General features: G+C 47.3%; 2 protein-coding genes across 2 annotated transcripts in view; one reads left to right on the top strand and one right to left on the bottom strand.

Annotated features, from left to right (window-relative positions):
• The first annotated feature begins 1,323 nt into the window (after nt 1-1,323).
• Nucleotides 1,324-5,224, top strand: EFCAB9 (EF-hand calcium binding domain 9). The gene is given in 4 exon segments (XM_035902484.1): nt 1,324-1,372; nt 2,639-2,779; nt 3,940-4,046; nt 5,033-5,224. Coding segments are annotated over 4 exon segments (489 nt in total).
• Nucleotides 5,225-16,504: 11,280 nt separating this feature from the next.
• UBTD2 (ubiquitin domain containing 2) overlaps nt 16,505-21,404 on the bottom strand; it is a 23,918-nt gene continuing 19,018 nt past the window's right edge. The window contains exon 3 of the mRNA XM_009647086.2: nt 16,505-16,996. Coding sequence (XP_009645381.1) covers nt 16,599-16,996 — 398 coding nt within the window. The 3' untranslated portion in view covers nt 16,505-16,598. The remainder of the gene's footprint in view (nt 16,997-21,404) is intronic.

Raw genomic sequence — 21,404 nt, 5'->3', positions numbered from 1 at the left:
CCCCCCCAGTAGCAGGAATTCCAGTGCATCAGCACCGCAGGCACCCGCCGTGAATTTGTTTTGGAGAAGCCGTGACCCAACCGGTGTCAAGCGTGAAGTTTTGCATCCTCTCCCTGGCAAAACCTCCAATCCTCTGGAAAACCGACTTGAAATCAAGTATTCAATGGGGACATCTAGGGGAAATGCCCGACGGTGCAGCCGCGCTTGACAACATCTCTGTTCTTAACAGAGGGCTTGGTGGCAAATGGTTGTGGGGGCAAACCCCAGCGACACCAGCACCACCAGCTCGGGCATTTTGCCCCGTGGCCACATCCCATTAACGAGCCCAGGGCGGAGGCGCGGGAGGGGGCAAACCGTGTGTAACGCGGGTGAAACTCGGCACAGGCTCCTGCCTCGAGAACACCTGGGCTCGGTGAGTTCTCATTAGTTCCCTGATACATTATACCCCAGAGCACAGGGGCTCTCCTTGTCTTTGGTGTTAAGACAAACTGGGTTCATCCTGGTACAATCAGCCCTCGCATTTCATTTGGGAATGTCCTGATACTGATGCTAAAATACTATTTACAACTCTGGTTCCTGGCAAGTTGTGGCCGCATGAGAATTCCAGCTGCCTTTTTTGAAGAAAGTTTTGTGTTTACCTACTTATTCCCTTCTCCCCACTGAGTTGTAGGAAAAGCAAGCTGAAAATGCAACCCAAGGATATCCCTGAAACAGAAAGAAGCTGAAAATAACCGAGCACCTTTTTTCACCTCACTTCATGGGTTTTGGATCTGATACAATGTGTGGATTGGGTAGTGCTGGAGTAAGAACAGAACAGAATCAGAGCAACTGCTTTCAAAATTTCATACTTTTAATCTCAATTTTTCCAGTGTTTTAACTCTCAATTTTTTTAATGTTATCATCCTTATTAATAGTAGCATTTTTACTTTATTCTACTAGGGAGCCTGGGCATTGTACATAACCATAGAAACATTGCTTGGATGGGATCCCCAGACATCACGTAGGGCAGCTTCCCGCTTGGAGCGGGAGTGTCGGCAGCCCTGGACCAGGTCAGGCAGCAATCTGTCCAGCTGAGTCTCGAAAAACCTCCCAGGATGGAGCAGACACGACCCCCCAGGTTACCTGCTCCGGGGCACACCACTGTCCTGGGGGAAGGTTTTTCCTGATGTCCCACTGGACGTCCCAAGCTGCGGCCATCACCCTGTGTTCTGTCATCTGTCTCCCTGTCGTCTTTGTAATTGCCCCTACAAGAGCTCTGGGCACGTATTGGGGAGATCTGTCCTTATCAGGTGCTGTAAAGGTATGGAATCCCAGACAGATCCCATGCCGAAGGGCTCGCAGTGTAGGCAGATGCCCTGTAGACTCTCTGAGGGTTAGGCTGATCAGAGCGGGGCTCAGAGAGGTGATTTCTCTGCTGGCACAAATTTTGCAAACTCAAGTTACCCCTTTGAAAGCTTCTGAGCAACTCTGATTCAGCACAGCATTTTGAGGGCTGGAGCATTTTTTATCCAGTGTTTGATACCCTATGAGCAGATTTGCTACCTCTTGGCTCCACAGCCAAAGGGAATCAGCCATTTGAATTCTTTCCACCCGTTCCTTGCAGAAAGCTCACAGGTGGCAAACCAAGTTGGCAAACAGGTGAATTATCTACCAATGAATACTACTTCTTACTGTTTCTCAGCCGGTAAATCAGAGAAAGAGAATATAAGCTCCAGAAATGCAAAAAAACCACCCTCAAACCTTTGCAAATCTGCCCCAAGCTGCTGGGAGCACCCTGATCCTATGGACAGACGGTCACCAGCATCACCACTGCGTTAACTATGACCGCCCAGCGTCGGCACAGTCCTCGGCAGCATGGGCTATCAGGGATGAGCTCGCGCCCAGCATTGCGACCCAAGGAGAAGAAACTGCTGACCTGACCGCAAGACTACGCCCAGCTCCACGTTTTAAGTGTTGGGTTACAGAGGGTCTGTCGACCAGAGTAAGCCAGTGGAGTTTGATTTCATTAGTAGTATTCCTGGTACAGGTTGGGGTAAGGAATAAAGAGCACTTTCACTGGTTATGGCTGTGCTGGATTGAACTCGTTCTGGGTTGGAAGAGGAATGGGTGATAAACACTTTATGTAAATATAAGAGCTGTTCAGCTTCCTAACAGCTAACTTCCACAAGAAATTGGGCATTCAAAAGCAGCCATCTCTGAGCTGCAGCTCCCAGACACGTTGTGCAGGACACTGTCAGGTACTGGAAACCAGAAACATCGGAGCCCTGGCTAAGAGGGAAAGCAAAGCCCTGCAGTGGCTGCGACGTAGGACCTCCTCAGCATGGACGAACAGACTTTGGGGTACCACTTGTCTGAGGCTGAGATTTGCATTACAGTCTAAAATAAATCCTTAAGTCTGTGTTATCTTGCACATTCTAAATAGATTTAATGGTCTTGAGCACTGTAAGAATAATTTCTGTCACTTGATTTTAGTACCTATTGCCCTTTAATGCCTCCACATCTGAGGGGAATTCTTGAAAAGTTGGGAAAAGCATTGAAGTTGTGGGATGAAGGTTGTGTCCGGTTCTAGGTCAGAATTTTCCTTCTGTGAGGGGTCATTGCCATGGCACTTTCTGTTTTGCTGATCTTCCATGGCCAGAGGAGGTGAAGCTGAACCCTGGGTGTTGTCTGCAGCATCTGTGTTTAGATGAAGTGTACGGCTTGTCGTCAGTAAGAAATACCATGGCGCTGGCAGAGTATTTCGTGCTCCTGGCTGTTCATTGAAAGAGTTACCTGAACAGTAAGTACTTCTAAAAATGAGATTGGCATTAATGCTCTAAAATAACAGGCCCCGTGTAATGCTTTGAAAAGATACACACAGAACACTACATCGCTTAGGATTCAGAACCAGAGATCACAGACATTACAAATATTGCACTTCAGTGTTACAACAAATGCAGCACTCTGTAATACTAATTACCTAGCAGCTTGGTTAATACAAGTGCTTGGCAAGACTCCAAACATCTTTCAGATACGGCATATGTCACCGCGTCCTCGCTGCTCTGTCATGCCCTGGCTGCTCTGGAAGGTTACATGGCCTGGCTGCTCCTGCATTGGCTTCTGAAATAGGTACGGCTCAGGGGACGCTGCAGAGCCACTGAGGTGCATTTTCAGCTTACCCCAAAGGCATTCATTCCCCTTCCCCCTTCCCTTGCCTCCTTCCGTGTTTGTGAGACAGAAAAAGGTCCGAGAGCCTACAAAACCTGTTTGATTTTACGGTATTATCGTCCTCTGCATCCCAGCAGCATGCAAAGCCACAGGCTTGCTAGTACTGTACAAACATGATAACCAGGTCCTGGCATAGCGAGCGGATAACCGACGTAGGAAAAACCCAGACCAGCCATAAAGGAGATCTTTACAGCTGTGCAAGCAAGATGCCAGGAACACGGGCAAGGGGGGATTTCTGGCTTGCTGAAGCTAATTCCTTGGTACTGCAGCAACCTCATCGTGTAATCCCTTCCATAAACCGAGTGTGCGCTGTGTTAGAAAGCAGGTGGGTTTCTTGCCAGGAGTGTCCTCCACATGAGGCTGCTTGCAACCCCCGTCTGCTGGTTCACAGCTTCCCCACCTCCCCCCTGACGTTCTTCAGTCTATTCCCATGTTTCTGGTTTGTTGGAAAAGTCCTTTTTTCCTCCAGGGGTGGGGTGGAAGAGGACAGACAGAAAATTATGAGCAATTTAACACTGCCTTCTGTGCAGAAATCACATACACCCCTTTCATAAATCAGGCTATCCTGTTAATACTGTTCTGTGAATTCTGAACAGTATCTCTTGTCTGCCCCGGTGTTTTAATTGCCTGTGCAACCTATCCGGGAACAGTGGGCATTTAAAATAAAATAAATCCTGTTAATTATTGCTCTCAGCTTTATGCAGACGATGCTGAGAGCTCACTGTTTTCCAGATCTGCAGTTTTATTGCTTTCTCCATTACGTCCCTGACCTGAATAAGGACCACCAGATCATGCTCCTCTTCGACTTGCTGGACCGAAATGCGAGGGGAGGATTTGCTGTAATGAGTTCTACATGGTGGCACACATCCTCCTGTCCCACGAGGTGTGTACCCTGCGAGTCCTGGAGTCGGTACAGGGACATCTGCACCATCCAACACCCCTGTAAAGGGAACCAGCTCACCGGAGCTGATCTTTACTCATGGCATGCAAGGGATGGAGAGGGTGCCTGGGTCCATGCTGCTGCATAGGAAAGGAAAGCAGGGAAATGAGCAGTCCTCCTGTTAATACCAACCTTGCTCCTCTGGGATAAATCCACCCGCGAACCTTTTGGAAGGCAGGAACCATCTAAACACTCCTCCCAGCTCAGGCTGCTCATCTTAGTTCTTCAAAAAACAAGCCCTCGGCTGTGTCTACCTGTGGGGAAGAGAGCAGAGCATCTCTTTTCACCCATCGGTTCTCACTAGCTTGTCAGTGCAGCACATGCTGATGCCCTTCTTCAGCCTCCCCAGCATCAGCTACAGCCCAGGCCGGAGAGGGACCGGTGCCTTTTCAGGGGAAAGCAGCGAGGATAGCAGGCTGGGCTGAGGGAGAGGGGGGGCAACGCCAGGGTGACCCCCAGAGCTCAGCCTCACTGTTGGACGTGTCCTGCGGCTCCGCTCTGGACCAGGCACCCAGCTGAGGGCCAGCGCTCGGGGCTGCTGCCTGCGGGACTTGGGGAGGAAGGAGAGGAGCCAAGTGCGGGATGTGGCCCTGCGGCATGCGGGAAGGACGGGAAAGGACCTCACAAAGCAGCCTTGGAGCTCGACTGGCTGTCAGTAGGTCTCCCCGGCACAGCCGGCAGCCCGAACCCAGCCGGCGACGGCCACGTGCTCCCGCATGGCTCTGCAGCAGGAAGCACCGGGATTTTGGTATTTCCTGTGGGCGCGACGAGTGGGAGGTCACCTTTATTCTCTGGAAATGAGACCCGGTTGGTATTCCATGTATTCTTTCCAGGCAGGAAATCAGTGCTTATCATCCGTTTCTAAACCTTTCTGCCCCGAAACAGAACTGTCCTGAAAAGCATTTCATTCACCAGCACGCAGGACCTGCCTTTCAACTGCTGGATGTAGACAGGGATAATATGACTGATTTTAATGAGTTTGAAGCCACAAGGTTTCTCTTCAACATCCAGAAAGAAGAACTTACAAGGATATTCAAGGACTTCAATATTTCTGGAGAAATTACAGTCAAAAGATAGGCCATGAAAATGCCCCTAAATTCAAAGTTAATCCTTGGGGTTCATTTTGCACTGCAGCCTGCAGCCACTTCTCACTCAAAAGCCTGAGTTTTCTTCCAGTTGGCTTCAGGAGCGGGCCTTTGGTGACTTACTGCACAGCCTGAATTGAAAACACTTTAACAGTAAGTTAGCAACAGAAAGAAATAATTGTTTGGGGGCAAACCAGGCATATTCCTCTGTCTGAGGAGACTCTAATGGGAGGAGGTGGGCAGGACTGGCAGAAGTGCCTTTATTTAAAGCATTTTTTTTTTTCTGAGTTCGCTTGTGGCTTTCCAAGCTCTCCGCAGTCCATTTTCTGGGCTGCTGGCCAGGGGGGCACCTCAGTGGGGTACACTTGAACTTGAAGCTCCTTCTCGAAACATTACAAGTGCCGTACCTTGGCTTCTGCCCATGCCATGGAGATGCTGATGCCAGCTAAGAGCCCCAGGGGAAGCGCTTTCTCTTCTCTGATGGGTCCCTCAGTTTGACCTTAAACCAGCTCCAGGCTCCAAGGAGAGGTCACAGGGACCTCACCCTTCCCTGCCCCATGGCAGGCAGCAGCTCCCTGCAACCAGAAAGGGAACAAATCTGGTAACAGCACCTCCCCTCCAGCTCTGCATTTACCGCGTCCTCCTTACAGAGGTGCATGCACACACCCCTTGCCCATTTGCTTTTGTCACCAGCTCACCTTTGCCTCTGTCCGGTCACTGGTGCTCCTTCAAATCCCTCCCTGCTCTGAAGCACTCTCTGCTTAATGACCACCTGCAGCTACACAGGTAGGTGATCAGTCATTAATAGACTGTAGACAGCTCTTATCTCTGTCACAGCTTCACACCATAGAATCATAGAAAGTTTTGGGTTGGAAGGGACCCCTAGAGGTCATCTAGTCCAACCCCCCTGCAGTGAGCAGGGACACTGCTAACCAGATCAGGTTGCTCAGAGCCCCGTCCAACCTGGCCTTGAATGCTTCCAGGGATGGGGCCTCCACCACCTCTCTGGGCAACCTGTTCCAGTGTTTCACCACCCTCATTGTAAAGAATTTCTTCCTTATAGCCAGTCTAAACCTACCCTGTTTTAGTTTAAAACCATTACCCCCTTGTCCTGTCACAGCTGGCCCTACTGAAAAGATTTTCCCCATCTTTCCTATAGGCCCCCTTTAGGTATTGAAAGGCCGTAATCAGGTCTCCCCGCAGCCTTCTCTTCTCCAGGCTGAACAAGCCCAACTCCCTCAGCCTGTCCTCATAGGAGAGGTGCTCCAGCCCTCGGATCATTTTTGTGGCCCTCCTCTGGACCCGCTCCAACAGTTCCATGTCCTTCTTGTGCTGAGGGCTCCAGAGCTGGACGCAGTACTCTAGGTGAGGTCTCACCAGAGCAGAGTAGAGGGGCAGAATCACCTCCCTTGACCTGCCGGCCACATGACTTCTGCATCTCAGCACGTTCCAGGAGCACATTTAGCAAGACAGCCATTAGTAACAGAGGGAGATCCCTTCTCTTTCTCCTCCTTTCTGCTGCTAGGTTCCTGGGCTATTGTATTTATTGATAATTCTCCTTCTCTACATTCCACCACCAGTATCCTCTTCAATTATTTGTTACAGGCAGCTGTTGCATCTCTCCTGTAAGCCCTGCAGGGCTTGCAGCCTGTTTCCTGTGTGCTTTAGCGGTGCAGAGAGGTATCAAAGCCTCAGTCCTGCTTGGGGCCACGGACAGCTCTCTAATGACCTCAGAGTCGTTTCCCAGAATAAGCTGTTTCAGCCCCAAGTCGCATTGATCCTGTCCTTTCATCTCGAGGCTGCCTGATTAAAAGGCCACTTTAAGCAGGAGCAGCATGGCTGTGGTACAGCCAAGAAGGCACCCCGTTCCCCCCTTCCACACCGTAACCCCAGCTGTTATGAATCGCTCCAGCATCTGCAAGTCATTAGAAATGGCAGAGAAACAGCCATATGCCAGGGAGGTGCCCTATTAGCCTGTAACACGGTGGGGAGGAGCCGCAGGCAATCAGTTGCAACCAATTTCTCCGGAGTCAGTTGGGAAACCAGAGCAAGTCGGGGATGGGGATGAGTGCCTGGACTCAGGGTCTTTCTCTGAAATAACTGTTCACATCGGGCAAGGCTGCCTTGCTAAGCTAGGGGCCTATCTCCTCTCCAAAATGAGCAACCACACCACAGGGCATTCAAGATGTTTGCAGTCTTCTGTATTGGCAAACAACAACCAAAAGAGGAAGGGGATCGTGAACAGCCTCCCAGCAGGATCGGCGAGCTCCTAACAGCCTGAACAAGAACCCTTTGCCCAGCTAGGAGTAACACAGCCCCGCTTCTCCTCCCCCCTGGGCTCAGGCCAGACAGATGTACCAAACTTGTAGAAAGCGAGTAAATCAAAGGTGCTGCGGTAAAACAATTGCCTGTTGCTTTCTCCATCGCACACGGCCACCGCTCTGCCACGGGGAGGACCAGAGAGCGCTGCCCCAGGAGGGACCCGCGCAACTCGGACTGCAGCCTCGTGCCTCACGGCTCTCCCCAGGACTAAGCCCAATGTTAGCATCGTCTTCCCCCGTGTACTGCAATAGCTGCGCCTGCTCGGGATTTTGGAGACAACCTCCTGCTGTCCCCTGGGCCACTCGCTGGTTCAGCAAGCGCCATCCTCCCCAGCACTGCTATTTTGCCACATTCAGACATGCTCAGAGCAAGGCTGGTTTGAAGTGGGGCAGGCTGGTCTCTGCGACACGGAGCCGCTCACGCTGGCAGCTTCCCGCTCCTGCGCTTCCCGCTCCGCATCCCGGCCTGCGAGCCCTGGGCTCGGGCAGCTCCCTGCACCCGTGCTGCTGCGCTCGCGAGGAACAGCCCAACGACAGGAAACACTGTTTGCTTTGTTAACGAAACCGCCTAATTAAGTCCATGTGGAGAGAAAGCAAGAGAGGCAGTTTAGTTTCTCTTGCTAAATATTGACTGTTTACCCTTTGGGTACAGCAATCCAGTGAATTTATTTTCCCCCTCTCACCTTACACACAGGACACTGAGCCTTCTCCAACCTCCCTGCCATTAGAGAGCTTCCCTAATGAAGCAGCATGGCTACAGCATAAGGGACTAATTAGAACAGAAAATTCCAGTCTCTAAGCGCTGCTCCTGACCTCCCTTGAAGTGAGATTTCAGCACGGCTGTAAGGCAGCATCCCACCTCTCAGACCTCTCCAACTGCTCCAAGCCCAGAGAAAATAAACTACACAGCTGAAATCCCGACTTTCCAGGAGTATTCAGAGAAAGAGAGAACACAACGAACCACTCTTTGCAGAGCTCAGTGCCTTTTCCATAAATTACCTTGATATTTTTCGCCCAGATTCGGAGGGATCAGCCGCTCCCAGCTTTCAGCCAGATGCTCCCTATAGCATCCAGAGCAACTCTGGAGTTTCTGCGATGACCGGGGCTGTTACCCCAGCACAAGCAGCAGCAAAATTGGGACCACAGTTAAAGATCACTTCCCTCAGCACCGCCTTTGGAGCTGAGCACCGGGTACTAACACAGCACCAGTCCGCAGGAGCACAGACCGAGCGGGATGGGTACATCAGCCAAACTGGGATGCGGCTGTAGCCCGCAGAGAGCAAAGAGTGTTTGGTACAAGGCCAGGAGCAAGGGTGTAACATCCACCATAGGGCAGGAACCCCAAGCTAGGGGTAGCACACCATGCAAGTTTGTATAGCAAGAGACAGTTCAGTGAAATATGACTGTAGGCACAATACAAACCTTAATTATGTTCTGTTAACGAAGAATGGAAACAAGGCAGGGTATGTAACACAGCTCTAGAAACCATACGTAACCTTCTCCTGTAACCTTGTATGCTGTGGGGTGTGAAGCAGCACCCGGTTTCACCGCTCGCAGGAACGATGGAGAAAATTTCAGCTCCTGTGCGCTTTTGACGCAGAATCTACACCCTCTTGGGGTTCTGCTAGGTCAGCAGCCAGCCCGGAGGTCCCCAGCCCATTTTGTGCACCGAAGCGTGCTACAGCTGCACAGCAAGGCCAGCTTGGGGTGGCATGGGTATGCACAGACGTGAGGACACAGGACGGGATGGGACGGACATCCCTCTGCCCGCCTGACAAACGACCACACTTGGGTCAGCTAGAAGATGGGTACAGAATGATCGCAGAGTTTTATAATCCTGGTGTTTGAGGGCATCGGCTCTGAGGACTTCTCTGTCCATGCTGGGGGAGGTGGACGCAGGGTTGTCTCATGGGTCAGAGCAAAGGGCTACAAACAAGCCTCTGTGCTGGTTATTTTACATACACACACACGGGAATATGTTTTATATAAAAGAGATGATATATATTCACACATATAAAAGGAATATATATATGTATGGGATAAAATTAAAAAGTTCCAGGAAAATCACACTTACTTGTTTATAACTCACACCATAAATTCTACCATGAAATTATCCTAAGATAAAAAAAGAAAAAAGAAACATTTAACTGTGATAATATTAGACCAAAGTGGCCTACAAAAAAATTATTCCTACTCCCTCTGATACATTAGGTAGTTAATCAAGACTATAAAAGCGGTGACCTGAATTAAGACAACACGCCAGTTAATGTAATTATAGGACAATTACACAGATCCGTTACTTTGCACCGTTCGCCGAGGAGCCAGAAGCACATCTGCAGAGCGCGGGGGCCGGGAACAGGAGGGCCACGCTGGGGGTCCGAGCGCGTCTCCAGGCTCTGCATTCTCCACGGACCGCACACCTTACTCGCAAGATAAAACGCTGTCACACACCGAAGTTATTACCAAAACGTCTCTCTAGGGTATCAGACAGGTAATGAAAAAGTTGTAGAGCTCCAGCGCAGAATTAAAAGCCCTATTTAAGAAATTTAAAAAGAAAAACAACACCGAGTTTATTTCTTAAGGCATGGCATTTCCAGGATTACTTTTATTTTTTAAATGCGGGGGGGAGGGGGGGGAAGCTTCTCTCTTTTGTTTTCAATACAGGAAATTTTGTACAGCATTCCCAATAGAAGTTCATGATGGTTTGCTCTCAATGGTAGATCTTCCCTAGGTTTTAAAAAAAAATAATGAAATCACGTAATTTAACAGTCTAAAGACAACCTACTTGTGCTTTGCAGTTGATTAAAAATATGTGCACACACTACTGCAATATGTCAACCAAGAAACAGAGGTACAACATAAAAATACATAATGCATTTTAAAAGTTACCTGATGTTCACAGCATCTTTATATTGGCCCAGAATTCTTCACTGACTGAAGGAGCCAGGGAGGGGGAAAAAGGTTTAAAAGCATGTTTTACACGATTGGTATATTTAACTCTAAAAGATTTTATAAAAGTTACAGGGGGGAAAAAAAAAAGGTCACGTTACTGGGATCCCCTCGTCCTCGTTGCACTGCGTGTTGGAGCGGTGTTATTTCCCGGGTCAGTACCAAATCTAGCACCATATCCTATGTGATACGACTGTTTGTTACATGGCACACACAAACAAACCGCATACAAAAAGCTTTACCATAAAAATGAAGATATTTATTCAAGAAGTACAAATTTGATGGTACCAGCCATCTTTGAAAGCCATTACCACGAGGCAGAGAGGACACAAACCGAAGTCTCTTGCTCAGAGTACATGAAAGCAAGTGTCTTACAAATTGCCAGCTAACGCGGTCATTTCCATCACTGCTCAAAAGCCAACTCCACTTTTTAAACATTCCCTGGACTTGAGAGAGGCACAAATAGGGTTCTTAATACAAGACCAGTTAGTTATTTTAATAAAGCCATCAGCTAAAATTTATTTTGTTTCAAATTTCCTTAAATTGACTCCAGCCTTTGGCTGGATTCAAATTTCCTAAAGGATAAAAGGGACTTGGGAACGGGCAGGTGCAGAATTTTTGGAGCTCAAGATGAACTAGAAGTTTTAAGGCAGGAGTCAGGATTTTAAGTTCTCAATTTGCCCCATGGCTCTGATCAAATGGTCTTCATCTGTAAAATATACAAATACAGAGTTCTACCGGATAAATACCCAACAAGTGGTCCTGCTTGGGGGGCAGGAACATACTTCTTCACGGAGAGTCCAGTGGACACATTTATTAAAAGTCTCCAAGTCCACGTTAAGAAGCCCGCTGGTTAAAACGTCCCATCTTCTAACTATTTGACTTTTGTAGGCTCAGTGGCATGGATCTCCCTTGGAAGGAGAGCTATCGCTCCATCTCCTACGAACAAGAGCAACACACACACGGCTAGGGAGTATCTAAGCAGATGAAATATGGAAGAGGAGAGCCCATTTGCAGACCAGAGCAATCAAAAACACTTTATGAAAGGAAAAGTCTTAAAGCAGGCAGACTTGTATATACAGTCATTAACCAACAGAAGTGTTCGTAGCTGCGGATGTAGTAGCAGGACATTCCTCTTCTTTGGGAGAAGACAGAAGCACAGTTGCTGGGAAGTTTAACTCAAAGGCTTTCTAGATCAGTTTAGCTTGCAAGGCAGACCACCAACACCTAATGGGTTTGAAGCAGATTTTTTTCTTTTTCCAAGAAAGTTGCAGAGCATACGGAGCTCATCCCCCCCACTCCCCCCCAAACAAGTTTTCAAAACCGCCTTTCTCCAACACCTCTACATGCTACTCCAGGAGAGCGCAAGCTGTCCAAGAGCCGCCAGCCATCATCCAGGAGGGAGTCGGAGGTACAGGGGAAGTGGTGAAGGGCAAAGAAGAAAAAGCCCCTTTTCCTAACAGAGACTACTTTCATTTCAACATAACAGGATCGGAGCAGCGCAGTGAAAAAGCCAACAACTTTTTTTTTTTTTTTTAAAATGTAAACATTCTCTGCATAAGGTGCAGGGTCTTGGACGTATTTACAGTGACACAGAAAAGAGTTTGTAAAATATAGATCAAGAGTCAGAAATGCAGCTACCACTTAGGCTTCTGAAGAAGACAGAAATGGAGAAAGGTACAGCATTCACTCCGCCAACACTGACACGGCTAAAATGCCTTCAGAACTCCATGGCTAAAAGCATCCCACCATTGTAACAAACAGATTATTTTTTTTTTTAATAGTTTTTCAAAAGTTTTTACATTATTTCCTAACGATGGATATATAAGCAGAAGCACATCACACTACAGCAATGTTTTATCAGTCGGCCATCTGCTGTACCACAGGTTGTGCACATTGCCGTGTGTTGCCTTGTTGCTTCCATGAACCCCTCTTTCCTCTCCTCCCTGAAGCAACTTAGGAATTCTCTATGAAAGGCAAAGAAGAGCTGGGGTTTTGTTTGGTTGCTCCTGGGGTGAGGGGTTGTGTTGTTGTTGTTACTACTACTTTTAGCATTAGGGGGCTATTAAAAACCCCAGCTTATTACATTGCTGACTCACGTCATTTAGTTTTCCAACATATCCCCTAGATTCTGAGAAGTAAAGGCTTTCAGAAAACTAAAAAAAAGTTTCTTGCCGCGCAGCTATTCCACGCTGCATTTTCTGCAGCGGACACCAATAAACTGCAATGCAGGAGGAGCCCAGGCAGCCAGCGACGCTTTTGGGAGCCAGGTGCTCGGGAGGAGCAGCCATCACTTGGTTGTGGAAGACAACCCTGAGCCTCCTGTAGCACACGAGCAACACAGCCACAGCATCGGCGGCTCCTTGGAGCTCCCTCGCCCCGCCAGACTACTTGTGTTCATGCCTCTCTGCCTTTCAAGCTGTTCAGGAGTGTGGACTTCCACCAGGTTCCTACGTCTGGGTCAGGCAGAAGCAACAATCGAGTATAAAAATTTGAATCATGTCAAACAGACCCGTCACTAAAATGGTAAAAAATGTGATCTGCTGGCATCAGTTCACAGCCAGAGCGAGTCGGGAATGACGCAAAGGACTGATGGGTCTAACAAGAAAAAAATATTCTGTTACTCCTCACTTGTCTGTGCTCAGCATTGCAGTTCATGGCCGCATGCATTAAACCCCACTGCGTTACTCTGGCTCTAACCAAGACGCCGTGCAGCGCTGGGCAGCGCCCCCACCAGCGTGCCAAAACCCAGCCCAGGCCCTGCCGCCAGCGGCACGCAGCTCAACGTGCATCCACGCTGCAAAATGAAGACGCGTGCACTGGTGCGCTGCTTCCGTCCATCCTCCCCATGAGCCGCCACTGGTGTTGGCCACCCAGATCTGCACCAGTCCTGCCTTCCCACTGGGGCTGCCAGCTAAACAGTGGTTTAGCACTTTGTGAGTCTTGCTTCAGCCATGCCTGCTCTGCAATTAAACAACCCTTCCCTCCCCGCCTCCTCCAGGCACGCGGGGGGCCCTGCTCTGCCCCGGGAACCCACACGAATCCCACGGGAGCCCCAGCCTGGCCTCCTGCACTGGCATTTGCACCAAAGACCATCTCAGAGGAGAAAGACAAGGCTTTGCAGCAACAGAAAGGACTGTTCTCTCAATGCATATTGCAACCTCTACTTATATACAGGGGATATGTCAGTCAACATGCTGTATGCCTTCATTACTGATATTTTTGAAATATATATATATATTTTGAAACTTAGGATTCTTTCCTAATATAAATCTTGTAAAATTTGTTTCCAGCAGGGTATGTGCTTAGCACATCTGTCATCTTATACAGAAGAGGTTGAGAAGTCTTCACTTTCACCTATAAAAGCATTTTACCGTTGAATTTTTTCAGTTTTAGATATGTGCGTAAGGGACAGGAGGCTGTTAGAGAAAAGAGTATTTTCATGAACCAATTCTCTGTTCGACTAAAAGCCTATTCACAACATGGCCTTCAGATCACCACCTTGCTCCCAGACATAAAAGCAATTAATATAAAACATGGTCATCTATTACGGCGTAATAAAACTGAACCTTTCCAGCTAAGAGGGGGGAGAGGGAAAGGAGGAGCTCTCCCAGCCCCTACATGCCGTAGTCTCAAAAACAGTACATGGTGACAATTGCCTGAATGGAGAAAGAAAAAAAAAAAAAAAAAAAAAAAATCAGCAAAAATGAACCTAAAAAAAAAAAAAAAAGTAGTGTTTTAGTGTTCACAGTTACAGAACTGTCACCCTGGCTTGCTCCTCCTTAACCCATCATGATTTGCCCCCTTCCAGAAGGGCCTGCAAGGAAGTGGCATTGCAAAGACCATTTATACAGAGATATAAGTTATGCCTTATGACTAGTAGTGTCTTCCTGGCATAAAACCATCCTTTGCCCAGCAAAAATCCAAGGGATTTTTGAGTTGTTTATATATCAAATATTTTTTCCCCTCTGGAATGCAAAAGATCTGGCTGCAAAAACCCTGTACAGTAAATCATATTTGTCTTAAAAAAACTCCACAATAGAAAACTTTTGTTATAGATTAGTATTTATCAGCTTTGATTTCATCCTGAAAAAGAAAAAAAAAAGAAAACCAAGTCACTTTGGTGTTTATGAGAACAGGGAACTAATCTTCCTTTACACAGCTCTGCCACTGCACTTCAGTCATCCAGTACCAAATTGGGGCTAAAGGAGCTGTCAGAAAGCCCTAGGCTTAATGCAACACAGGGACCAAAAAGAAAGCTAGATTTATTTGGGGTAAGGTGGGAAATGCATATAAAATGTGGATCTGTTTTCCAACCATCAATGTAAATTCTGCGCCTGCTTCCACCTGCTGGGAAAGACTCCGATGTTGTACAAGTGACCTCTGCTCGTTCTGGCTCTGTGCTGATGCTCATGGGGCAAGAGCTCCCTTCAAGTCCGAGAAACTGAGTTCTATGGAATTCATGAAGGAGCAAAAGTAACAAGTCTAAAATTGTCAATGTAACCCACCAGTTTCACTAGCAGACGAGAAAAAGCTGGGACAACCGTAGCTTTAGACCATTGATTCAGAGAGGGAAGACAGAAACCAATAAAAATATGCTATTCATATTAAATAGCACATTCCCCCTTGGAAGAAGTGAAGTCATTTCAATGATGGCTGAAAACACAAGCAAACTAGAAATCATGTTTAAAAGGAACAGGGCATTTGATCTCAAAGGCATTAGCAGAGAGGGGTGCAGAACAGCCGAAGTAACACAGGCAGCATCACTAACTGAGGGAACAGGCAGATTCCCCCCTTCTCCCCACCCCCAAAATATGCTCCGATTCAGATTTTTGAGACTACAAAAGGATTTGTCATTTGCCAAAAGGGCTCCTCTTACATTCTGAAGGGAAAGCACTGGCTGTGAAACACCACCGTCATGCTCTGGGCTGCGGATGCGTGTCGGTGAGGACACCTCCGGTTGTCCCGGCTGGAGAGTCACCAGAGCTGCTGCTTCAAACGACACTCACACGGGAAGCTGAAAGCCACGTGCTGTCGTGTCCTCCTTACCTTCTCCATGCTTTGTGCCCCCTATGAACTGGGCAGGGGAAGTTGCAATCCATTGCATCTGGGTGTAGCTGCAGTTTAACCTGGACTTTTAATACCGGTGCCATTTGACAAAGGTGATGCACCTCACGCTTAAGCACAGGCCAGCGCATCACTTGCCTATGCTAGCCTGGTAAAAACTTGTTTTAATGATCTGAGTGATATACAGTAATTCGGCAGGCACATATCCAGGTGCCGGTGAGCCAGTAAACTTCAGGCTAAGTCAGTCTTGTAGCAAATAAGTTTACAGTACAGTGCATGAGAGTATACATCGACTAAGTTATTGCCTAAGGCTCCGGCAGGCTGCCTTCCCAGCTCGGGAGCCAGCAATGGCACAGGACTGCGTTGCCATCTTGGAATGTACAATTGCTTGGTCTGAGCATCGCCAGGAGCTGCCCACAGGGGACGGAGACCGAGCCCCCAGCCCAGCTCTGCTGCCCGGGGCCGGCTGTGCCTCAGCGGTGCCTGGGCAAAGCACGCAAGTTAGGTCAAACCAGAGAGGATCCCCCTGAACACGCAGCGCGGGACCTACCCAGAGCAGCTGTGATTCTTGCATGAACTGTATGTGGTGCTGATATGAAATTTTGTAAATTAATCAATTTTTTTTTTTTTTTAATTTTTTTTTTTTGATAAAAAGTGCTCTCTGTTGTTCTGGCTCCATGGATCATGACACCACCTACAGTTTTAAGAATCATTATATTTTTGTATTAAGTGAACTACAATCTCTTCCCTCCTTCCTTGTACCTCCTCCCTTTCCTTTTCCCTTCCCGCTCTTTCCTTTGCCCTTGCCCTGTGCTGCTTGCTGTCGTGTTAAATATGGGATCAGGCAAACCCCAAAGGCCAGTTTACGTTTTTATGTTTTCTTTTTGCAGATCTCCATCACAGATGGAATTTTTGCTGGTCATTTCTTGGAACCAATCCATTAGCAGGACAAACTGAAAGAAGAGAGGGCAGTGAAAACAAACCCCATGACAGAGACGGAGGAAAGAAGAATCAATAAACAAGCAGAAATCAGTTTTCCACCGGGGTGGGATTTGCTAAGGGCTGGCTCACGATGACTTGCACCACGTAGTCCTTTGGGATTTTCAGCTCCTCCAGTTTCATTTTGTCTGCCAGCGGCCTGCCCGAGAAGAACCAGCGCTGGCTGCCCAGCTCCACTCCCTCCACCGCGTGCAGCCGCCTCTTCATGTGGTATACTGTGTCCATGCTGCGGACCATGAGTTTGAGGTCTTTGCCCGTGGACAGGCGCAAACGAAGCTGGCATTCGTGCCCTGAATTGGGTGGGGGATCAGGAATATCCAGAGTCTCCAGGTCACCCTTCTCCTCTATCATGTTGATCGGTGGGGCGAGGCAGTAGACGGGAAGCTGGTACCGGTTGCCCAGTTCATCGTAACACTCTGTAAGAGCACCTTTAGGAGATAAGAGGGGAAAAAAATGAGTAAGAATGCATTTCATATTTAACATCAAAGCAGTCATGCTCAGAAGTGCTGACCCCGCTGCTAAACCATTTGAACAACGAGGTCTGAATTCTGGCTTTAAAGGATTGATGCTAAAAATCTGAAGTTTTCATTAAAAATAGGTTCACCTTGTTTTCATATGGAAACCTGGGGTTGACATAAAAGCATCCCCTAGAAGTCAAAGGCACCTCTCCCTCCAGATAAACCAAGATAAACTTCAAAAGCCGCAGGAAGGAAGCGATGAGGGAGGATGATGTTCTCCCCATGTGTCACTGAAGAGAGGAGTATTTCACCAGCAGCATAGCCCGAGGTTCCGGGCACACATGCACCCAGAAAACGCTACTTGGATGAATTACACCATCCTGAACCTGAGCTCCGAAAAGGCAAAATGGCAAAGACCAAAGGCAAAAGACCACTGTGAAAGGAAGATTTTGTCAACTTCTCAAACATTCAAAAATTGCTGAAACAGTTTCCTATAGGACACATGTTTTAGTGAGCACTGCCAGAGCAAACAACCACGACCACCCAAGTCGGACAACTCCATGGCTCCGTATGGAGCACGGTGTCACTGCCAGAGCAACGACACCCAGCACATACTTTACATTTACACTGCGCCTGTAACTCCCACATTCAAAGCCCTGAAGTTTCAGGAGGGATTTTTATTTCCCCAGACTCCCGAGAGGCTCCTCGGGATAATCTGGGTGTTTGTGCTAAAGGCGACCGGGCAGCGGCGTGCTGCCTTGCGTACGGCATCCCTTCTTACCGAAACGGTACGAGGCGCACAGAACAGCTCAAGGGTTTTAACACTGAACTAGCAAATGCAAGCTGACTTCTTCACAGTATGAGACACACTTTGTAAAGATATTTCAGGAACTATCCTGGAAAAACGGCAGCAAATTTTTTTGTAACATTTTAAGAGTTGAAGTAAGAGAAGGCTGAATGCAGAGCCCTGCTGCATACAGCACACGTTGCCTCTTGCAGCGAGCCACGAAACCGAGATGCAGAGGAAGCTGCATCCTAAACCACCGCAGAAATCCCTTCTCACTGTGGTTAAAACACCCCCAGATATTCACACTCCAAGTAAATTCTTCTCTCCTGTTTTGAATTTACCTGCTGTAACAAATTTCCACATTTTTGCCCCTAGAGGGGGCACATCCACTTGCAAGTTTACCCATCCTTCTGTAGTTGGAAATGTTTGAAGAAGAGCCAAGTCCTTGAGCTACAGAATATTTAAAAAACTCTTTGACTCGGCAGTTCTGCACACAGCAACTGCTCCTTGTTCGAAACTAAAGGTGGTTTTTTTCAGTTGGAGGTTTTTTTCATGCTGACAGTGAGTTGTCTTAAACCTTGCTGTTTGATTAGCAAAATTACTGCAATATAAAATTATAACTTGGGGACGTACTGTGTCACTCAGCCCACCGTGACAGCAGCGTCCTGTGCTGGAAATCTTTTCTTTTAGACAGAAGCCCCCCCCTTTTTAAGGATAATTTGTGTTGGTGAAAACACACAGAGGGAATCTGTGGCTAAAAGATCAGTGTTGTAGGTGCCGCTGCATTTAGAGGCTTTCCTGTTTGTACAGGTAGCACCAAGGCTGCTATGGCTGAGACTTATTGAGAAAACAAAACCAAAGGAGAAAATCCAGAAAAATATAGTTATACCACTCATTACAGTCCTTGTATCATTCATGAACCTCAGAGCAAACCAACTTTTATCAAAACTGTGTTGGATCCATACCCTTCATGGTGCTTCGAGATTTACAGACCAAGGCCTGAAGTTCCCACGCTTCAGTTTTGGTTTACAATATTCGTTTCATTCTGCAACGCCTGAGCTATTCAGTAAGCGTCACAGTACTAAATTCCAGATCACAGTTCATAGAAACAAGTAGAGGTACAGTTTGCTGCTAAAAAAAAAAAAAAAAAAAAAAAAAGAAAAATCCAAACTGCCAGCAGCCCTTCAATTTACCAAGAGCAGCTAAACTGGTGTCTTTCTTTAAAAGCTCCTATTTTAGAACAGCATATCAAAGAGTTAGTTTTAAATACAATGGGGTAAGCTTGCTAAGGAATTTCTTCATCATTTATATCCCTGCCCAGCTGAACTAACATCAAGGTCAAAGCACATGCTATAAACACCGGATTGCTTAATCATGATCAGATAAGCAATATTAAAAAAATCCTCTGAAACAGCAGCTAACTTGGAGGTCTTTTAAAAAAAAAAAAAAAAAAAGAGAAGAGACAGTAGAGGAAACTTCTTGCCAATAAAAATGGTACAGTCCCATCCTAGGCTGAGAAACTATAACAAATCATTAATATAACAACAGGTTACCATAAACCTCACTGGTACTGGTAAAAACAACCCTAAGATTCTCAAGTCCTATTATGCACCACTCAATGACTTTCAAGACCAAATATATTGATTAAAGCACAGATGACAACGACTGGGAGCAGGAGAGACATTCCAATGGCCCCACCTCCGCACCAGCACACCGTGCTGCTGAAGGCCCAGCTGGAGCTCCAGGGAGGAGAGGAGGTGGTGTTGGTCCTCACCTCCAGAGATGTGGAGCTGTGCACGCACAGCCCAGTCCTCTTCTGCCGACTCCCGCTGGGCTTTACCAGGCTTTCGGTTAAGTCATCTTTGGAGAGGGTCAAGCTCTGCTACAACCTTCAAGATGTAAACGGCAACAAACTCAAAGGCAGAGCGTGAAGGGGTGTCACGCTGGTTGGAGTTCAAAAGCGAAACAACAGCTGAATGTGTTAACCAAAGGCACGGTGAGTTTGGAGCTATTTTAAGCAATGCAGAAAAAAGCAAGTTACCGGTGAGGAAGAGAGAAAGTGGTTGAATTACCCGCAGCCACCACGGCAAGGCCTATCTCACCAGCCAGATGGCAGCTCTTCACCGAGGCACTCACTGCAGTGTCCCCTATGCAGTGCAGAGCACGCAGGAAATTAAACATCCGAACTACAAAACCCTTTATAATTTTGTGTTATAATTGAAAACCATGTTTCTGATCCTTCCTGCAAGATACATCAGCTTAGGCCACAAAAGTTATTCAGCTGGAAGGGGCATTAAAAGAATGTCAAGCTTTTATAACAAAACACAGAGAAAAAAGAAATTATTAATTTTTTTTTCAGGTTTCTCTGTTACCTAGGCAACAAGGGTCCTCACCAGCCAGTTACGGCATAGGAAGGATGCAGCCTCCTGTAAACTGGAGAAGGCAAAAGCAAGGCAAACGGGTTTCGCAGTTCAGGTGGGCAGCCCCATGCCCTCCCCTGCCAGCACCACACTCCCACGGTGGGCAGGGTGCTCGGAGACACGCGAGGACATGAGGACAGCCGTCCTGCAGCCCCGCTTTGACATGTTTCCCCTTCCCCGCTTCCCCTTCCTTCCCCAGATGCTGCAGCTGGACACTGCATGAGGCAACCAGACCAGGTTCAGATGCCAAAGCTTAGAGGGCAAGTCAGTACTTTGAATTTTCACTGCTGGATCATACAAAGAAACCACGTAAAAGGGCCGATTTCAGGATGAATGCAGCAGAGAGGATGGGTGGCAGGCATGCAGGTCTAGGTGGAAGATTCTGTACTGGACATGAAAGACCAAGATGTTATAAAAAGATCTTACAACAATATTGAGGAGAGAACAAATTAAGGTTATCAATGCTTCATATACTTGAATATTCTCTGTGTATGTAAACACTCCTCTAGATGTTGACATAACTTTAATAAACTCGGACACAAAACATCCTGGTAGCAACATGAAGAACTGCCTTTGAGGAAAGCCAAGGACAGAACCAACAAACCAACCAGCCCGCCCAAACCTTAATCCTCTCCAACTTTCTATAGTTCAGAATTAAAGGTGCCATGGTACGTGATCTAAGGAGTGCTCTGAGGATCTCACTGACCAATTCATTACTGTGAGAACTTCCCGGTTCAAGACTCACACTGTCAAGCAAGCTCTAGGGTCATTCAGTATTGATGCTGCAACACAGTTATGGAGTTAACTTTATAGGCTTGATTCAAGTCAGATGGAACAGAAGATACAATGCTAGAACCACAGCGGATGGGATTATTTTAATATTTCAAAAGTAATATTGGCTTGGAGACTGGGGAATTCTGGAAGGAGCTGCAAGGCAGAGCTTCTTGTTGGTTGTTATCCAGGTAGGAGACAGTTTGAGAGCTTTGGGCGGAAAAATAAGCAGATGTGATCATCAAGCATACCAAATGGGAACATTTTGAAATTAATTACCCTGCAGGCCATAAAACTTTGTTTTACTGAGGTTGTTAGGATGGAGATATTTCTCTGGATTGGTAAGGGAAAACACTAAAAAAGGACTGGTTGAGATACTGCTTCCACCCCTAAGCGGTTC

The sequence above is a fragment of the Egretta garzetta genome, unplaced genomic scaffold (assembly GCF_000687185.1).
Source record: "Egretta garzetta isolate BGI_Z169 unplaced genomic scaffold, ASM68718v1 scaffold209, whole genome shotgun sequence".
Classification (NCBI taxonomy): domain Eukaryota; kingdom Metazoa; phylum Chordata; class Aves; order Pelecaniformes; family Ardeidae; genus Egretta; species Egretta garzetta.
Note: the sequence above shows the minus strand (reverse complement) of the source record. Positions and strands in the feature narration are given on the sequence as shown.